The sequence below is a fragment of the Protopterus annectens genome, chromosome 7.part0, assembly GCF_019279795.1.
Source record: "Protopterus annectens isolate FY-2018-M chromosome 7.part0, PAN1.0, whole genome shotgun sequence".
NCBI lineage: Eukaryota > Metazoa > Chordata > Ceratodontiformes > Protopteridae > Protopterus > Protopterus annectens.
Window position 1 is genome coordinate 154,809,805 of NC_056739.1, and position 20,905 is coordinate 154,830,709.

A 20,905-nucleotide genomic window follows, 5' to 3' on the forward strand; every position below is an offset into this window, starting at 1 on the left:
AGTTGATAGCAATCTCTCCTTTGAAAACCACATTGCCAAAGTGGTTAGAAAGACCTTCTACATAGCCCACCTCATCACGAAGGGTTTCACATCTAGATCAAGAGAGGTAATCGTGCCCCTTTATTCATCCCTCATCAGGCCCATCATAGAATACAATGCCCCTTTTGGGATGTACCTTACCAGACACCTGCAGCAATTAGAAAGACCCCAAAAGTAACTCACCAAGAGGATCAATGGTCTCAAACAGATGCCATATGCTGCTCGGTTAAAAAAACTCCAGCTCTACTCAGTTGCATACCGCCTACTCTGAGGCAATCTATGCCTGACATACAAAGCTATGTCATATCCAGAATTAATGGACATGCTCCACCTCAGTAAATCTAAATCCCTTAGAGCCACACGCTCGAGGGACTTGAACCTCAGCACAGAAATAAATAGAACTTGCTGGAGGGACAGGTTCATAACCCAGAGGCTCCCTTCGCTCTGGAATATAATTCCAGTTCATGTGAGGCAGAGCACATCACTGAATCTCTTCAAGAAGAATCTCGATAGGTGGATGGGGGATCGTAGGTTTGTCCCAGGGATTACTCCAGTGTCACTATTAGACAGAGGCACAGTAAACTAAACCTTAAAAAGGGCACAGTATACTCAAATCAAGGGGTGGCGTAAGCCATACAGAATCGGGCTAGGCTTATAATTGCCCCAGGGCAGATAGCCTAGTATGAACCTATGAACCTACATACCCTAGATATACACAGGCAAATCTGTTTTTACTTAAACAGGACTAAACCCTTTCATAAATCTGACTAGTTATTTTTGGCCTTCTGGACCTAGATTAGGATCTGCTGTTGCTAAGGTCACAATAGCTAGATGGTTGAAGGACTGCGTGATCTTTATTTATACACAACGTAATATCTCGTTGCCTACTACCATGAAAGCTCATTGAACAAGACCGGTGGCAATTTCTGCTGCCTTCCATGCCAGAGCTTCTTTACATGACATCTGTGCAGTTGCAACTTGGGCTACGCCTCGTACCTTCATCAATCATTACAAATTGGATTTGGCCTCCAGGGGAAGCACATCTTTCGGTTCTATGGTGCTCAGGAATGTCCTTCCATGAGAGCCTCCCAGGAATAGAAGTAGCTGGGGACTCTGTCCCATGCGAAAGGAATGAACGAGGATTAACAATATCAGATAAAGACATTATGTCTTACCATAACGTTCCATCTGTATTGTTGATCCTCGTTCAGTCATTACGACCCTCCCTCCTTCCCCCTCCTATGGTTTCTAGTGGATCTCCCCATCTGGTTCTCTTAGGTTATTTGACCAGAGGTAGCCTCTATCTTCTTTGACATTCAAACTCAGTCTGAGGTAACAGGGAGAGGGGAATTGTGGGAAAGAGTTTAGCTCGAGAGTTTTAAGCTGATGCGAGCTTGGAAAATGGCTGGCTCGGTTCTGAGCTCGGAACCAATACCCATGCGTAATGACTGAACAAGGATCAACAATACAGATGGAACGTTATGGTAAGACATAACTTCTTTTTCTCTCCCATCAAAAACCCGCAGACAGGGCCATATTATGTCTGCTGTAGATCATGACAGCCTCTGTCACTCTAGTCCCTCAGGCCAGATTTTACATGAGAGTTTTACAGTGGATCTTGTCAGTTCAGTTGTCAATACAGTCTCAACTGATGCCCTTTCAGAAGGCCGTCCGTTTGTTCTGCCACCTCCCCAAACCACAGTGACCATGGATGCTTTCCAACTGGGGGGGGGGGCATTTCATGGAAAGGATGATCCAAGGCATGTGTTCCCCCAACAGAGGCCACTGTATACATCAAAATCCTGGAAGTGAGCACAATCCTGGCATTGCAGGCTTTTCAAGACTCCCTTTCCAGAAGTGTGATCTCCATCCAAACAGACAATATATCAGAGGTTTGATACATCAATCACCAAGGGGGAACATGCTGCTACCCTTTGTGTTGAGAAACATTGAAGGTTTGGCAGTGACTGATGTCTTCCCCCACTTCCTAATAGCAACAGGTATCCTGGGGATGAACAGTGTACTGGCAAACAAGTTGGGAGGTCCATTCTCCTTCCTTACAGGTGGTCTTTCAGTCAGATGGTGCCAGATCAAATATTCAGCTGCTGGGGTCAGCCTTGCTGAGACCTATGTATCACCTCCACCAGCACCAAGTGCAGCACTTACTTTGCTCTGATCCCCTATGAGGGGTAGCCCCTGAGGGACACTGTTGTTGACAGATAGCCCCAGTTCTCCTGTATGCATATCCACCTACTCCTTTCATACCAGAGTTCCTACAGAAAGCAATGTGGAACAAGGCGAGAGTGATCCTCATTGCCCCCTTTTGTCCTCATCTGATACCACACTATGGGTGATGGATCACATTCCAGACTTTCTCATCTGTCCATAATGCCTCATCTGGATATAACAGCCCTTAAGTTGACTGCATAATTTTTCCAGTTCCAGTGATGGCTAGACAGTCCATGCTTTCATCACAAGTTGTACATATCCTAACATATTCACAAAAACCTTCTACCAGAAAAATATGTAGAAGTAAATGAAATAAATTTTCTCTTTGGACAACTAGCTAGGATACAGATCCCTTTTTCTGCCCCTCTTCTTGCCGTTTTATAATTTTTAGCTAGTCTGTTTCATGATGGGGCTAGTTATTCCTCCATCGAAGTTCAAATGGCTTCCATTTCAGACTTCCACATGGGAGAGAAACAAGCTCCCATTGCTTTCTTGAAGTTATCCAGAGCTTCTTAAGAGGCATGTTTCTCTTCCATCCCCCATTATGATTTCACCTTAAGACATTGCCATTCTTCTTCAGGCATTGATAACACCACCTTTTGAACCTGCAGCTACCATTGAATTGAAATGTATGTCTTGGAAGATGCTCTTTCTGGTGGTGATTATTTCTGCTCGAAGGATGTCAGAACTTCAGGCTCTTTCGTGCAAATTTCAGTTCATGGTCTTACACAAAGACAAAGTGTTACTTAGAACTGACCCCTCCTTTCTTCCCAAGGTGGCTTCAGAGCTTATGTTGAATTATACCATTAATCTCCCTGTTTTCTTTCCACATTTTTCCAACAAAGGGGAATTCATATTACACCTACTTGATGTGCATCATTCACTCATATTTTACTCACACCATACTAAATCTGTTACAAAGACTGACCAACTTTTTGAGCCTTTCTCTTTACTCTTCAGTCAAATTGAGAAAAGTGTTTTAAAAGTGGCTCTCTGAAGATGACTGTCTGATTGCCTTTCTCATTTATACAAGGAGAAGGGTTTGACACTGCCTGGCAATCCCAAGGCTCATTTAACTAGGGTAATTGCTACTTCTACAGCATATTTTTCAAGGGTGCCTTTTGATGACATTTGGCCAGCACTACTTGGTCCCATGTCCATACTTTTATTTCCCATTACAAACTGGAATTGTAGTCTAAGTCTAAAGCATCCTTTAGTTCAGACATCCTTTGGAATATCCTTCCATGATACCACCCAAAGCTTTTAGTCGCTGGGGATCCTGTCCTATCAGTTGAAGATGGACCAAAGAGACATAGGATAAAACAGTTATGCACTTATTATAACAATAGATCTGTTTTGTCTACTTTTGCCCCCTCAACTTTCCCTCCCTCCATTTCCCAAACAAATTTGTTTTGTCTCCTTTGGTTCTGGTTGACCACACTGATCTCACCAAAACATTGTAATATTACAGCTATGGTCTGTATTCCAGATATAAATATTTATATATGGATATATTTACATATATAAATAAGAGTTTCTTATGTGTTTGTATAGATGCCTTTATTGTAGTAAGCAGGTAAGATTGATCTTTCAGAAGGCAACATCTCTTAACAAAACAATATTGTTCCACAGCTGACAGAAGTTAGTCCCCTGTTTTATTATGGGTAGACTCTAATATGACTCTCTATGATCTTAATGGGAATATTGCTCAGGCTGAAAGGCTTGATGTAGGCAGTGTTTGTCATACCCTTTGGCTATTTTTATTCATTGCAAGAGTTTTTATAGCATGGGTAATGGTGAATGTTCTTCTGTTCAATGTTGCAGTATTCTTTACAGATGGATTTTCTTCCACCCAATGACCTGACGTCCGGCCTGTGTACAAAAGCTTATTGCCACTTTCAAGTACGTGAGATGTCACACATAGGCTCTGACAACATCAGCCATAAAAGGATGTCCACATGTACCATCCTCAGAACTTTTTTGCCTCCATTCGGAAGGTTGACTCTTACTTATGGTCTTCAGTTGGATTCCGTGTGTTGCTGCCAGCTTCAGATGAGTACCCCATTGGGGATTCTTTTTATTGCTACTACCATTTGGTGTTGTTCATGTCATCCAGGAAGGGCAAGTTTAGGTGTGGAAAGCAGATTCCACATAAAGATAGCCACGACCTCTGTTTTTTTTGCTTAGGGTCTAGTCATGATTACCTTTCCTGTTCCATTTGTCAGGCCTTCGTGCCAAATACCTACATAGCCATCTATCTCCCTTAAATATCTATCTTGAGAATCAATGACTTAAACATCTCGCTAGAGATGCTATGGAAGGTGCTGGGGGTCTTTCAGCCGAGCCGAGTTTGAAGACGAAGGTGAGTAAGCAAAAACCTGAAACAATAGCTCTCAACTATACAGATTTTCCCAGAATGTCCAGATTTCGGCCTCATATTCTTGGTCCATTTTTTCATAAAATTGTGTTTTTCTGGCAAATTAGTGTAAATCATTAAAGACTGAAGTTAGAAAATAATGACAGATGTTTGAGTTTCAGACTTCATATCCTTCAATAATTTCATGTTAATGCAAAACCTATTATTCTATCAACTTTCTAAGTTTGTAAGAGCAATATTTAAAAATTGTCCCACTTTTATTTATGGCTTTGTCCAGATTTCTTGCTCTAAGAAGTTGAGAGGTATGCCTGAAACCTCTTTGGCTGTGATGACCACCTCTGACATTCCCCTTGAGGTTGCTGAAGACCAGGTGGCACGTTTGGAGGTTGGGTTTGCTTGCTCAGTGGGTACATCTGGGGAAGCCACCAAGGGTTCGGATCCTAGCACATGCGAAGCAATGCAGATGTCCATACCAGGCAAAATGGGGGAAACGTGGCTTGTTCTGCTGGAGGATTTCGGCGATATTCCTGCCTTTCCGACTAGGGATCCTTCACTGTCTACGCTAGAAGTTAAGACTACATTGGGTTCCTCTTCTTTGTCTCCCCATACTGAAAGACATATTAAAAAAAACAAAAGACCAAACGTCCAAATGTCCCTTCCACCCCTCAGTCTGATTGGGATCCTTTTCCCCAGGGTCTTATTAAGGCCTTGATGGCTTTGAAGCCTTCTTCTTCCTCTTTCCCTCTTCTGCCTTCACTTCTTTTATGCAAGCTGCTGGACCTCAGGTTCCTTCCTCTGTTACTGATGAATCCTCCTTTGATGAAGACTCCATTGTGTACTCCACCCAAATTACTTCCCGTCTGGAATATGCTTCTCCTGAGGAAGAGTCTAATGGGAGAGATTCCCCAGTTGAAGAACCTTCCTGTGGAGAAACCATTAATGAGATGAGGCAGTTTTTCAAATGGGATTGCTCCCAAATTTCTTAGGAACAAAAGTGTTATTATGATCTGCTACAAATGGAGGTTCCCGCTCCTTCTATAGTTCCTCCAGCCTTTCCAGCTTTCCTGGACACTTTTGCTTCTTCCTCCAAAACACGTGACTCCCAGGCCCCTTCTCCCAAGAGGTCTGATAGATTTTATAAAATTCCAGATGACTACACGTTTCTCTATAATTGCCACTCTGCTGATCCAGCTGTGGTCTTCATTGTTTCTGATAAATCTTCTCACTTGTCTCCTTTTGCCAAGCTTCTTCCTTCAGATAAGGAAAGCAAACTTCTTGAGAGACTGAGTAAGAAGGTATATACTTCTTCTATGTAGGCTGTTAGAGCTATTAATTACCAGACACATATGTCTAGATATTCTTTGGCTTTGCTTTTTCAGGCTTCGGCTTAGTTACGAGACCTAGAGGTTAAGTCACAGGTCTTCTCACTTTCATCTGCATCTTCTCAGGTAGCTAGACGTTCCATCAAGTACAGCTATGATGCTGTAGAGGCATCCTCTAGGGCTGCTGCTTCTGCCTCTGTGTTTAGGAGACACTCTTGGTTAAGGCTTCAGTCATTGCCTGATGACATAAAAGCAAAATTACTTGATGCTACTCTAGATAATTCTGCTCTTTTTGGATCGGCAGCTGCAGAACTTTTTAAAGCTCTCCAGGGAAAAGGAAAGGAACTTCAGGACTCAAAACACTTTTGTCTCACCAGTTCTGAAATTCCATAGGCATTTCCATGCCAAAACATCCTTTGTTAGGAGACTTGCTTGTTCTTCTTCTGCTTCTTCTTCTTCTGGTGCTAGGGATAAGAAGTCTACTAGGAGACCCCCCCCTCAATCAAAACCTACTGCTTCTGCTCCTCCTTCTCAGCAGCCCTTTCAGGCCAGGTCTAGTTCTCTGTGACAACCACTCCTCTCTTCCAAGGCATACACATCTTTCTCTTCACCTGTTTCTTTCCTTTCCAGCCTAGGCAAAGATCACTTAGGATGTCTGGGTTCTTTCCATCATCCAAAAATGTTACTTTATGACTTGGAAGACTCTTCGTTCTTTCATGGGGATTCCTCAGCCCCTTCCTGTCAGCTTCATCTGTTTCCTCAACTCTTATTTCAGCTACTTTCTCAAGGCACTATTCAGCCTGTACCTCTGCATCAGAGAGGATTGGGGTTTTACTACAGAATGTTTCTGGTTCCAAGAAAGGATGATCGTTGGCGACCAATTCTAGACCTCTCCCACCTAAACACTTTCCTGGTAGTGCCTTGTTTCTGGATGTTGTCACTTCAGACATGTTTTCCCCTGATTTCTCCTGATTTCTCCCCAATCCTTCATGGCTTCTCTAGATCTCAAAGATGCTTACCTGCATATCCCCATTCACCCTCAGCACAGGAAATTCTTAGGTTTCTAGCTGGGTTCTTTGCACTTGCAGTTTTCTGCCTTGCCTTTTGTTCTTTCCACTGCCGCAAGGGTTTGCACAAAGTGCTTGGCCCCAGCCATTGCTTTCCTGAGGGTATGCGGGGTTCAAGTTTATCCTTATCTAGACAATCTTCTTTTTCTGGCCAACAATTTGGATCAATTGTCTCAAAACCTTGTGAAGACCATTCATCTTCTTCAGGACCTAGGGTTCACAATAAATTAAAAAAAAAAAATCCAGTCTGACTCCACCTCAGGATCACATCTTCTTAGGGTGCAGGATCAGGAAAGATCTGATGATGGTTTACCTTCCTACAGGCAAGGTTCTCCCTCTCTCTTACGACCTTCACAGAGAGCCTTCTGGTTCTTCCTTCTATCTCACCCAGGGAATTTATGAGACTTCTAGGATTAATGGCTTCCACAATTCCCATGCTGCATTTGGCAAAGCTTCACGTGAGGAAATTTAAATGGTTTCTAAAGGCAACCTGGTCTCAACCCTTTAGATGTCCTGGTTCCTCTCCTCCCCTGCTTGGAAACAGTGCTTTACTGGTGGATTCAACAACTGTCTCTGAATCCATGCATTCCTCTTCTCTTACCCCAGCCTTCTCAACAGCTGTTCACAGATACCTCAGACATAGGCTGGGGGGCAACCTTTGCTTCCAGGAAGGTTCAGGGTCTCTGGTCTCCATCTCAGCAGTGGGAGTACATCAACATCTGAGAGATGAGGACTCTGACTCTAACCTTGTGAACCTTTCATCCTCTTTTCCTACATTGTCCTGTGAAGATTTTTCCAGACAATACCACCTTCCTCTGGTACATAAACAAGGAAGGGGGACCAAATCTTACCTTCTTTGCAGGTTAGCCCTCAAGGCATGGGAATTAGCTATCCAGTACAAAGTAACCCTTTATGCTATTTATCTGCCCTTGGCTCAGTACTCTGTGGTGGATGCATTAAACATGTCCATGACACAATCCCGTGAATGGATTCTTCACATGGATGTGTTCCTGGATCTATTTCACTGGTGGGGTACTCCACATATGGACCTCTTTGCTTCCCCTCAAAACAGACAGCTTCCTCTCTTTTGTGCCAGAGTCCCACATCTTCTGGCCTGGAAGATGGACACCCTATCTTTCTCATGGAAGGGGATTTTATTTTATGCATTCCCTCCTTCCCTCTAATTCAAAAAGTCTTGCTGAAAATTCAGTAGGACAGACCAAAAATCTTGTTGATGACTCCCTTTTGGCCAAGACAACATTTGTTCCCTCTTCTGTTGCAGTTAGCCAAGGGCTATCACCACAAGTTGCCTCACTGGTTGGACTTACACTCACAAGACAAGGGATCCTTGATTCATCCACATCTGTCAACACTACAAATGAATTTGTGGGTGATCTGTTTTTGATCCCTTTCAGGCTCCTTTTTTCAAAGGACATGCTTAGGGTTTTGCAGGAGGCCAGGAAACCCAATACTAGGAAATCTTACATTTCCAAATGGAAAAGATTTTCTGTCTGGTGCCTTAAAAGTAGTCTAGATCCACTATCTGTGGACATTCCAGTTGTACTTTCTTACTTGTGTGAATTGCTTAATAGTGGCTTATCATATTCCTCAGTGAAAGTCCACTGTTCTGCTCTTTCTGCTTGTTTGCCATTAACACCTCCTTTAGCCTCCAGATTGGAGGTTAAATGTTTTGTTAAAGGCGTCCTACACATCAAACCTCCCAGGAAACCAGTGCCTCCTCCTTGGGATCTTAACTCTGTCTTAGAGAAGCTAACTCTGGCTCCTTTTGATCCTGTGGCCTTGGCTCCTCTAAAGTTTTACACTTGAAAATAGTGCTTTTGGTAGCCTTAACTTCTGCTAGGAGGGTATCTGAGATTCAGGCCTTGATGACATCCCCTCATTTCTTGGTTTTCCACAAGGGCAGGGTGTCTATGAGAGCTAATACTTCTTTCATGCCTAACATAATGAACGAGTTATCTCATAATCAGTCTATTAAATTGCCCACCCTTTTCCCTTCTCCTCAGTCCTCTAGTGAGAGGATTTTGCATACCTTAGATGTACATAGACAACTCAGATTTTACCTTGACAAGACTAAAGATATAAGGAAGTCAGATCAACTTTTTATGTCTTTTCATCCCAGGGCTCTATGTTTACCTGTTTCTAAACAAACTATTTCATCTTGGATTTCTAAAGCTATTGTGTTTTGTTATGTTTTTCATGGAAAATCACTGTCTTCTGTCATTGCCCATTCCACCAGATCTGTTGCTTCATCAGGGGCTTTCTTTAAAGGCCTGGATATTAATTCCATTTTGGAGGCTGCCAAATGGTCTTTAGTCCATACTTTTTTCCAAACATTAGAAGTTGGACACTATCTTAAGGTCCAGGGCAAGATTTGCTAGAGCTATTCTACATGGATTTATGGACATTTTTTCCTCACATTTTTCTTCTGCTCCTTCCACCTCCCTTTGGCACTCACCTATATGTAAAGAACACTGTAACATTGAATAGAAGGACATAGAATAGTTGTTTGCAGTATTCTGTCCCTCCTACCTTCCCTCTGCAAATTGTCCCTTCCTAGGATGACTCCTTGTTTGCCTTAGGACTGTTGTTCCTCATGGGGCTTCCTTGTTCTGGGGATGGTACTTGCAGACGTCCTTTAATGGCTGACTCTGTCAGAACCTATGTGTGACATCCCACGTACTGGCAGTGGCTATAGGCTTTTGTATACAGGCCGGACATAGGGTCATTGAGCGGAAAACAACCCATATGTAAAGAATACTGAAACACAGAAGAGAAGGACATCTATGGTTATGGTAAGACTTTGCACAACTATTCTTTCTAGCCAGCAAAGACGTACTGCTGTAGCAGTTACGTGATCCACTTGAAATGCCAGTCCTGTCCTATCTGAGCCCATTTGCAGCACCGGGTCATATGATGTGCTACAGTTTTGTTTTATTTTATGTTGCTTCTAGAATTAATATGCAGTGTAATTAATCTCATTTCTGTGCTGAAAATATGACTTGCCCTTTAGAGCAACCCACTAATGTGCATTGTTAAATGTTTGTTTCATGACAGGCAGGCCTTCGTAGTGTAGCAGATGAGGTAGCACCTGAACTGCACCGTGCAATATCTGGAGACTTGACTGCAGAGGAAGAGCTTGAGAGAGCCATGGAAGATGCAGCAGTGGAAGAAGGGATTTTCAGGGTAGGTAACAAAAATACACCAGCCATTATGGTAGACAAAGCAAGATTCTTCCTTCACCTATAAAAGTATCTTAACTAGGATATTCAAAGGGCCTTCAAATGATGACTAATGTTTATTTCTCCAGCTATAAAAGTACAGTAGCCAGACTTTGGAATGTACTGAATTCATATTGCTGTGTTATGTCTTAAATTAATTAATGTGCATTCCCAGGTTTATGTCATATTATCGAGTTTTCAGAAACTCAAAATTCATATGGTCGAAACCATATGTTCAAGTTTCTGAAAACTTCAATGTAAAAAAACAAAAAAAATCTACATTTTTGCAAGGGAGCAAGCCCCACTACACACACACCCCTCCCATGTGAAAAGCTGTGCCCCACACATGCCCTGCAAATTATATATACCAACTTCTGAAGATTCAGGAGGAATCCAGAGATTACTCTGGCGACTCCCTTCTAACTCAGGCAACTCCATTTTTTCCTCCTTTTGGAAATGACCTGGGGAATTACCACAAGCTTCATCACAGAATAGATTTACTCTCAGAAGAGCAGGGTGTTTGTTAGGGTCTTAACTCCCTTTAGGCACCTGTTTACTGCAGACATGCAACAGGTACTAATGGAGGCAAGAAAGCCTGCTACTAGAAAATCATATATTAACAAATGGAAAAGGTTTTGTAGTTGGTGCCAACAACACAGCCAGCACCCATTCAGGGCTAGTTGTTCTCTGGTTTTACAATATCTGTGTGAGTTTCTTTCCTGTCGCCTTTCTTACTCCTCTGTTAAGGTTCATTTATTGGCCATTTCATCATGTTCATAGGTTCATAGGTTCATAGGTTCATACTAGGCTATCTGCCCAAGGGCATTTAATAGTTATGGCTTTGCCCACCCCTTTAGTTTGAATAAAAACTATGCCTATCATTTTGCTGTGCCTCTGTCAAGCAGTGACTGAAGTAATCCTTTGACATGGCCTTATATGTAGTTCTTTCAGTCTGGCAGCATAAGACATATTTTTGAGACCCTTTATCCTTTTCATGATCAGGTGGGTGATAAACTACTTTAGCAACATGAGTGTCAAACTAAAACCTGGGTCCCCAGATCTCTGATGACTTTTCTGTGCTCAGTGGATTGCCACCTATATGGTAGCTAGGGGTAGCCTTGTTTTTCCCAAAGGGTATGACTATGCATTTTTTAACTTCAGGCCATGGCTCTGGCACCAGTTATCCATTTCTGTGAGGCCCTTCTGGAGGATATCTGTGTCAGATGTGTTCCTGTGGGACACCACTTGTGACAGGCTTCAACTCTGACCCTGTGGGTTCTGTCACTTAGCCAGTTTGCAACCCATCTTGTGATGTATGGGTTTACATTCAAGCTGATGAGTTTTCGATGATACCTGAGTGGTCGAGGTAGGCTGTATGGACTGCCTTCCTCATCAATGGCCTTGGTTGCTGTCTCGAAAAAGTCAACCAAGTTTAAGAGGCAGGATCTGCCTTTGACAAAGCCAAACTGAGTTGGATCCAAAGTCTGCAAGTTCCCTATGTCTTTATTTATGAGTTCCATTATGATCCTCTCCATGGCTTTGCAGATAAGGCTAGGGTCTGTGGAAATTGTTTACTCATGAATCCTCTTCTTTCAATGCATTCTCATGTCAAAATGTTTTGGAAGGGGTTGTTTGTAAGAGGCATCCAAGAAAACCAGTACCCCTCCATGGGATCTTAATTTTAGGTTTGAGAAGCTAACACATGCTCCATTTGAACCTGCCAATCTGTCTGCCCTGAGATATTATGTTGTCCCCATCTCGTCTTCATTCTTGCTGGTTGGGTTCGGAGCTGATCCTCGGTTCCAACTTGGCCATTTACTATAGCTCGAGAGCTTATACTGGCGCGAGGCTAACCCCTATCCTAACATGCCTAGTGATTGCTACTCAGATCTCGTTTGCCGCTTGCAGCGTCAAGATTGCGACTACTGGCTCAGGCTAAGTATTTAGAGTTTTCATATTTTGCTGTCATCTTTACAAGGATTTTACTAGTTTAATTACCTTCTTGGTTTCTATCTTAGTCCTCATTTAGACTAATAACTTTCTGACCTTCCTCTGCTGTTGTTTTTTGGTTTCTTCTTGGCCGTTGTTTTCTTAGGCCTTGATTTCCCATTGAGCCCGTTTAACTTAGAGGATTTGTTTCTTCTTTCCTCACTATCTGTTGGAGTAGCCATTTAAGTTAGAGGCTCTCCTATTGGGGTAGTCGCCGTTTTACTTAGAGGCTCTCCCTCTTATTGTTTGCTTGTTGGTAGTGTTTGTAGTTGTGTATTGCTAGCCGTTACAGCATTATTTTTGCTGTTTGTGTATTCCTAGTTTATCCAGCATGTCCAAAGTGTCAAAACCCTCCGGCTTTAAGAAGTGCAACTTGTGCTGCCAAAAAATGTCCTTTACGGATGGGCACATGAGCTATGTATACTGTTTAGGGGCTGTTCACCTGCAGGACTCGTGCTCTATCTGTCATGCTTTCAGTTCTAGAGTCCTGCAGGAGAGAAAAAATAAACTGACTCTGCATGACCTTTTGAAGAACCCTCAGGATCCTTTGTCTCTGGTTCCTCAACCAGCAAAACAGTCTGACAAATTTCCCAAACCATCTTCAACGGTTCTGATTTCAGAGCAACCAGAGCCAGTCTGGGCCCATAAAAGAACCAGGTCTCCCTCTTTGGAGCCCGTGCGCTCTGCTAGACAGTCTCCTTTGTTGCAATCTGTGGCAGGCAGTCACTGGTCCTCTTCTCACTCCTCTCGGTCCTCCAGGCTTTCGGATCATGATGTGGAGAGAGTGGTTAATAGGCTCCTCAAGTCACAGGCACATGCCAAATTGCTATCGAGCACAGCCCATAATAAACGGGTTCCTATTACGAGATCACAGACGCAGTTTGTCGAATGCGTCTTGATCGAACCGAAAAGAATGAAAAGGTAAAATAGTGAAGTGGATTTTCAGCGAATTCTTTCCTTGGGAAAGAATTTGCTTGGCCACTTTCGTTACTTTGCTTTTTTTGGCACTGTAGTGCGATCTCAGAGTTGATATATTTAAGTGGGGATGTGTGGAGGGCACAGCCCCCCTTGTCGGAGGGTGTGAGGGGCGAAGCCCCCCACGTTATGTTTTAAAGTTTTTTTTGTTTTGTTTTTTTTTTTTTGTAACAGCAATTTTTTTCCCTTGGAAAAAAAATCACTGTTCTGAGGTTTCAACGTTGTAATCTTTCGCTTACATGAGGTGGATTAATTATCGTTTGCTTTTGTAAGCGTGCAATAATATAATATAGACCCTAAGGAACTGACTTCTTTGGCTCATTCAGCTTCTCTTTCGGTTCCTCCACCGACTCTCTTGACCTCGGAGCCGGAGTGCATGGACGTCGTGGTGGTGGAACCATCAGCTCCAGTTACTTCTGCTTTATTGGTTCTGACTCCCACTCCGATCTCCTCGGAGTCTCAGTCCATCGAGGGATCTGGGTGCCAAAGCTCTCTCATCGGCTCCGAAGGGGGTAAGTGGCATTGGACCCTTCTCCGACCCCACTCTCCCTCTCAGAGCTTCGATGCAGGTGAGCTCAGCTCCCACATCAGCTTTGGAGCCATCAGTCTCAGTTCGCAGGAGATCTCCGGGCTCTTTGGATCTGCTGGCTCCTTCGGCGCGGGACCGTGGCGCCTTCGAGGTGATGAGCATGTTGTCCCCTGAGACCTCTCCGCCTTTGGCTCCATCAGCTCCTTCTCCCTCGGTGCCTGTGCCTGCCTTTGACCTTCCTCCTCCCTCCAAGTGTAGGGAACCTATGCCCCAGGATGCCCCATTGGGCGACCCCACTTCTTCCGAAACCTTCTCCGAACATTTGGAAGCGGTCCCTCAGAAGAAAAAAATGTAAGAGGAAGCATCTGGACTCCCCTGAGTCCATCACTTCAGACACAGACTTGGATGAATCGGAAGGTTACCCGTGGTCCCCCTCTGAGGATGTCTCCTTTTCGGACATCTTGGAAATCCTTAGACAGAGGGGTGGCTGGAAGTCCCTAGCCCCTTCTGAGGATGAGTCGGTCTACCTGGATGCATTTGGTTCTCGACCCTCCACCTCTTGGCTGTATTCGCCTTTTGACACACTTTTGTCTGTAGTGAGTCAGAAGGCGTGGAGTGCTCCAGAGACCATGGAACCAGTTCTGCAGAGACCAAATAAATTTATAACTGCCCCCGAGAGCAAGTCCTTTCTTTTCAAAGGGGTTCCTGTTGATGCTATGGTGGTGGCAGCAGCCACTAAGAAGGAACTTGTGGAAACTTCTTCACCTGTCCATCCGCCGAACAAGGAGTCCCATACGATGGACAGGTATGGGAAGCGTATGTTCTCTTAAGCGACCTTTACACTCAGGTCGCTGAATTATTTGTCACACTTCACACGACTTCAGAGGGATCTCCTAAAAGAGTTGGGAGATACCCTGCAGGATCCTACAGCTGAGGGAGTTGCGAACAGGGCAGCTTCCCAGCTTGCGACCTTGACTTCAGTGGTTAACTCCTCCATGAGGCTCATTTCTTATGTGGCAGATGGAGCAAGTAGGGCAGCAGGTACCAGAGTTGCTTTGCAGAGACACTCCTGGATGCGCCTTTGTCAATTTGTGGAACCCTTCAAGTCCTCCTTTACCAGAACCCCTTTTGATGGCTCGTTCTTGTTTGGGCCTCAGGTAAAAGAGACTCTCACCAGATGTGAAAAGGATGGCAAGACTCTCTTTACCGTGGGAGTCCATTTTTCCACTCCATCTAGACCCTACCCTAAAGGTCAGAAGAGTGGAAAAATGTGGTTTTGAAAATCCCAGGGAACTTCACCTGACATATGTGGAAAATTTTCCCCCAGAAGCAGTGGGGGAAACAATAATGGAAGATGCCACCTTGTGGCAGGGGAGGTCCACAACAGCAGGGCGACAGAGATACTTTCTCTGCTAGGCCCTTCCAGCACTCCTGAAGGGAAACCCGACTGTCTGCCTCTGGAGGGAGTCAGGGGCAGAGTATCATTGTATCCAACAGCCTGGCAAACTGTTACGAAAGATGTATGGGTACTGTCAATAATATCCAGGGGTTACAAAATTCCCTTTTCACAGTTACCCCCCCCCCCTCAAGAACAAAATGGTCAATCCCAGACGTTCCACCCAGTCTTTGGGATCAAGCAAACCTAGAAGTACAAAGGTTGCTAGAAAAAAGAGCCATCCAAGACGTCCCCGCAGACCAAATCGAATCCGGAACTTACTCAAGGTTCTTTTTAGTTCCAAAAAAGACAGGGGACTGGAGACCTATCTTGGATCTCAGCAAGCCAAACAAATCAGTAAAAAAAAGCGAAGTTCTGGATGGTAACACTGCAGTCCATTCTTCCCTTTTTGGATCAGGACAATTGGATGTGCTCCATCGATCTCCAGGATGTGTACTAACAAATAAAAATGGACAGATGATCCAGCAGATTCCTACGCTTCCGGCTGGGAGACAGTCATTATCAGTTCAGAACTCCGCCCTTTGGTCTTACCACAGTCCCCAGGGTGTTCACCAAGTGTATGGCAGTGGTCACAGCTCACCTGAGATGTCTAGGATTCCAGGTGTTTCCATATCTAGACGACTCGGTCCTCACTGCTACCACTGAGCATCAACTGATCAAAGCATGGGACTACACAATCCAAACCTGTTACTAGCTAGCCATCATCATAAACTATGAAAAGTCTGCCTTGTTGCCTTGTCAGTGTATTACCTTCATAGGTGCAGACTTAGATACAAGAGCCATGATAGCAAAGCTGCCTCAAGACAGGGTGTCAACCATTCGCCAGCAAGTTTCATTCCTCATGAAAAAGAAGATAGTTCAGGCCAGAGAGGTATTGAAAGTCCTGGGCTCAATGGCTGCAGCAATTATTCCAGTCCCTGTGGCTCGCTTCCACATGAGAATTCTGCACTGGCTTCTTTTCGCTCAATGGTTATTCCAGGATTTACCAATGTCACATATGATCTCGATCACGTAATCCTGCAAAAAGGACTTAGTATGGTGGCTTGTCTCCCCCCAGGTGACTCTGGGCAGATCCTTTTTAGACCCCCATCCAATAGCCACAGTGACCACGGATGCCTCCCAGATTGGGCGGGGGGGGGCATTATCTGGTGCAGACTGTTTAAGGAATGTGGCAGCAACATGAGTACCACTAGCACATCAATGTTCTAGAGATGAGAGCATTGCTTCTGGTGTTGCAAGCACTTCAGGACTCTCTACCTACCGGAACTATTGCAGTTCAGACAGACAGTATGTCAGTGGTATGGTACATGAACAAACAAGGCGGGACCAGATCTTACCCTTTGTGTCGGGAGGGCCTTCGAGTCTTCCCAATATTTTCTGATTGTGATGCACATTCCTGGGAAATCCAACGTGACAGCGGACAGGCTCAGCAGGGCTGTCCTCATGCCTCACGAATGGTCGCTGAAGCAAGAAGTTGCAGACTTTGATTTTTCGCAAATGGGGCCAGCCATGCGACAGTCTTTTTGCCACTCCCCTCAACAACAAATACAGCAGCTATTTTGCTTTAGTCCCCCCACTGGGACAGTCACCCAAGGATGCACTTGTTCACGATTGGCCTCCGGGACTACTTTATGCCTTTCCACCTTTTCCTCTGATCCCCAAGATACTTCAGAAAGCAAAGTCACTGGGCTGCAAGCTCATCCTCATTGCTCCTTACTGGCCTCATCAGATGTGGTTCCCATTTCTCCTCCATCATCTACAAGTGGAGCCTTGGATCTTGGACCCAGCTCCAGACCTCCTGATGCATCAGTCAGGCATGCCCCACCCCTCCCTCCAAACTCTCAAGCTGACAGCTTGGTTTCTCCACTTGCAGTCTTATCCAGGCTCCCCAACATTTCCCCAGCAGTACAGCACATCCTGGTGTCTTCTCACAAGCCCACTACCAGAAAGATTTACGCTAGCAAATGGAAGAGGTTCTCTTATTGGGCAAAGAAGAATGATATTGATCCCTTCACTGCTCCTGTTCCCAAGATTCTTGATTTCCTGGACGAAACGTTCGAACGAGGGGCAGCTGCAGCTACCATTAGGGTCCCACTGGCTGCCATCCCCAATTTTCATGTAGGAGTGTTGGGTTCTAATATCATGTGCCATAAGTTGTGCAAAGCATTCTTACAAGGTACAACCCTTTTACAGCCCTCAGTAAGAGAAGCCCCCCCCCCCCCGTTTGTTTTAGCCTCTCTGGTTCTTCCACCCTTTGAACCAGCATCATCTTGTCCCCTAAAATTTCTATCTTGGAAAACCCTCTTCTTGATTGCCATCACCTCAGCTAGATGGGTTTCTGAATTACACACTTTATCTATTCGCCGCCGTATCTCATCTTCCACAAAGATAGAGTTTCCCTTAGAACCAATCCCTCCTTCTTGCCAAAGGTGTGTTCAGAGTATAATTTAAATCAGTCCATCAAACTTCCTGTATTCTTTGCTGACAGTAAACAAGGTTCTCCAGTTTCAAAAGTGACCTTATCAAAATGGCTGTCGATACAATCATCTATACTTATGATATGCGTAACAAGAAGCTTCCAGGGAAATCCAGAGGACACTCACCCAGGGCCTTGGCTACCTCTGTTGCCTTCCAAGCCAGATTGCCTTTAGATTCAATCTGTGCAGAAGTAACATGGGCAAATCCTTATACCTTTATCATTCATTACAAAGTGGATGTGGTCTCCCGGAACAGGGCATCCTTTGGTTCCACGGTCATGACGAGTTTGATCCAGTGAGACACCCAAGAACCCGGTGCTGGGGACGCGGTCCCAACCAGCAAGAATGAAGGCGAGATGGGGACAACATAACACAAAGAAGTTATGTACCTACCATAATGTTCCATGTTTGTGGTCCTTCATTTCGCCTTCCTTCTTGCGCCCCCCCTCCTTCCCCTTTCCTGGAGGATCAAGAGGAATTCCTTCATTGGTTACACTGGCTGAATTTCCTGTTGACATACCAGGTTAGTTGACCATGCCTTGTTTTTCCTTTTTCCTTCTTAACCGTTAAATGTGGATTGTTCCTTTATACATAAGGTTTCCTTATATGTAAGAGTTTAGTAAAATTTGCATTTTACTATTATTGTCTAGTGCGGGCTATCACAAAGGAGCTCTAGTTAGCTACCGCTAGGCATGTTGGGATGGGGTTAGCCTCAAGCCAGTATAAGCTCTACAGCCAAAGTAAACAGCCGAGTTGGAGCCCATGGTCGGCTCCGAATCCAACCAGCAAGAAGGAAGGCAAGATGAAGGACAACAAACATGGAATGTTATGGTAGGTACATAACTTCTTTTTTCTTAACATAGAAAACATTTTCCTGATTGCTCATACCTCTGCAGGAAGAGAATCTTTGTTGCAAGCTCCTACAAGTCAGTCCTCTCTCATTTTCCACAGAGCTGGGGATTCTTTGAGAACTAATCCTTCTTTTGTACCTAAAGTGGTTTGTGAGTTTACTGTAAGCCATACTATCCACCTCCCAGTTTTCTTTCCTGGACCTAAAATGAGGGAGAAAGGATACTCCATACCTTGGATGTCCACAGACAACTGAGGTACTATCTTGAGAGAACTAAATCTTTTGTATCTTCAGATCAGTTGTTGATTTTTTGTAAAGGTAAGAAGAACAGAAAACATATGTCAAAACAGACTATTTTCAAATGGTTGTTTAAGGCTATTACATTTTGTTATTCTGACCACAACAAAACTATTCCAGGCAAGGTCAAGGCCCACTCTTCCAGGGCCCTGGCCTCATCTATGGATTTTTGGAAAGGATTAGGTTCTAGAACTATGTTAGAAGCTGCAACTCTGTCCTCTAGACATACGTTTACAAAGCACTATAACTTTGTTTCTTTCTCTAGGTGTAGGTCAGGCTTTGCCAGGAACATTCTCCAGAGGTTCCTGGATCCTCCTCCTTCCGTCTCTTAAATGTAGTTAGCTAGGGTAATCTACCCATATAGCTAAGGCTCCTGCAATCAGTTTGATAAACATAGTACAGTTGTGTAAGTAAACTTACCATAACATTAGATGTTTGTATGATCACTGCTGCAGTAGCACCTCCCTCTCTCCATCGCATTGTTTTGTTTTTTCTCATGTGTTGTTTATGCCAGAGTGTGGGCATTTAATTTTTGTTGTTCCTAGCATTATCCTTTCAGGGCTCAACCTCCCACTTTCTGTTGGCATGAAAGTTCTGAGAAACTTGGCACCCAAACCCGTCTTCTTAATCAGCTTATTTTGAGTTGACTGATGGTTTGGGCCTGTGGAATGTGCCCTGAATTTAGAAGCTGTCCAGCTGTTATATCCTTTGCAGGATAAAATCCATATAACTAAGGCTACTGTAGCAATGACCATGCAAAGATCAACTGTTATAGTAAGTGTACTTGCACAATTGTACTTTATTCATTTATGCATTTCATTGGAGGTAATCTGCACAGGGGAGGTAGAAGAGCTTTACCTGCCACATCTTACCAATCCACATAAGTAGTACAGAATGTGTTTATTTGATAGTGTAGTGGTGTGTGTATATGTTTGTGTATGTGTGTTGAGACAGTGTATGGATGAGTCTAAGAATGACCGTGTATGTGTGCTTAATGTGAATGGTGTGTGTGTGTGTGTGTGTGTGTGTGTGTGTGTGTGTGTGTGTGTGTGTGTGTGTGTGTGTGTGTGTGTGTGTCTACATCTGTAGTAGGGAATCTGGAGGGCTGACAACTAACAGGGTAATACTGCGCAGCCGAGTGAATCATAGTCATGTGAATTCCTCAGTAATGAGAGATTGCCCTGTTGAGAGTATGCTTGACAGTGAATCAAAAAAATAGCAGTGGCACAGCTCAACACATTAATGTGATGCAAGTTATGATTTGTATTGCAGTATGTGTATGTTTCAGTGGCATGAAAAGATTATGTGAACTTTTGGCCTTTTTCTTTGCAGTGGGTAAAAAAAGTAACTGTAACTTGAGTTTGTAACTGCAGTCTGCTGGGTAATACAGCAGTTATACATAGGATGTTAAAAGTACAGCAGTTATATAAAACTGTAACTATTGTGTGCTGTGACTACAAGATGTATGACTATTTGTAGTCCAGTTTTAAAAGTGCATTTCGAAGATCCTTTAAGGAGATGTCTAACTAAAAGCAAGTAAGCAAACTTGTTGGTGCATAAGTATGAACCTCTGCTCAGCTGTAACTGTGGTCTGTATGAAAAGGTCTAAACCAAATATCTGGTCAAGAGAAGAAAGAATGTAGAAGGTATAATTGCCCTACAGCTTGATGAACAGACATGAGTTTTGTTTTGGCAGTTGTCTCTGGCCGTGTTCTGTAAATTTAGCTTTTGTAGCTTAGTGTTAAGTAATTCTTCTAATTTAGAACTAGCTAGAAAGAAGTCTAGCCATAGACATATATGTTTCTGTCCAGTAAAGTGCTTATGTAAAAAGATTATTTCCTATGTCTCTGTTCAGTTTTACATTTCCCACATATTTTATACTGCTTAACTCATTATTTCTTAAGTTATTTTGTTTATTCACATTTAAAAAGCTTGTGTCTGGTTTTCTGTTTACCTATTTATTAATTGCTAAGATGACAGTTATCGGTAAATGGTGACAGGCTGCTTGCATCCACGTCCATCTGCTCAAATGACTTATTAAAAAGTGTGAAAGAATAAC

General features: G+C 43.7%; 1 protein-coding gene across 3 annotated transcripts in view; it reads left to right on the plus strand.

Moving 5' to 3' along the window:
• Positions 1–20,905, plus strand: part of CACNA1S (calcium voltage-gated channel subunit alpha1 S) — a 3,469,037-nt gene that overhangs the window by 2,967,249 nt on the left and 480,883 nt on the right. For all 3 annotated transcript variants that reach the window (XM_044076603.1, XM_044076604.1, XM_044076605.1), the window contains one exon: positions 10,110–10,238. In XM_044076603.1, the coding sequence (XP_043932538.1) occupies positions 10,110–10,238 (129 nt within the window). The remainder of the gene's footprint in view (positions 1–10,109; positions 10,239–20,905) is intronic.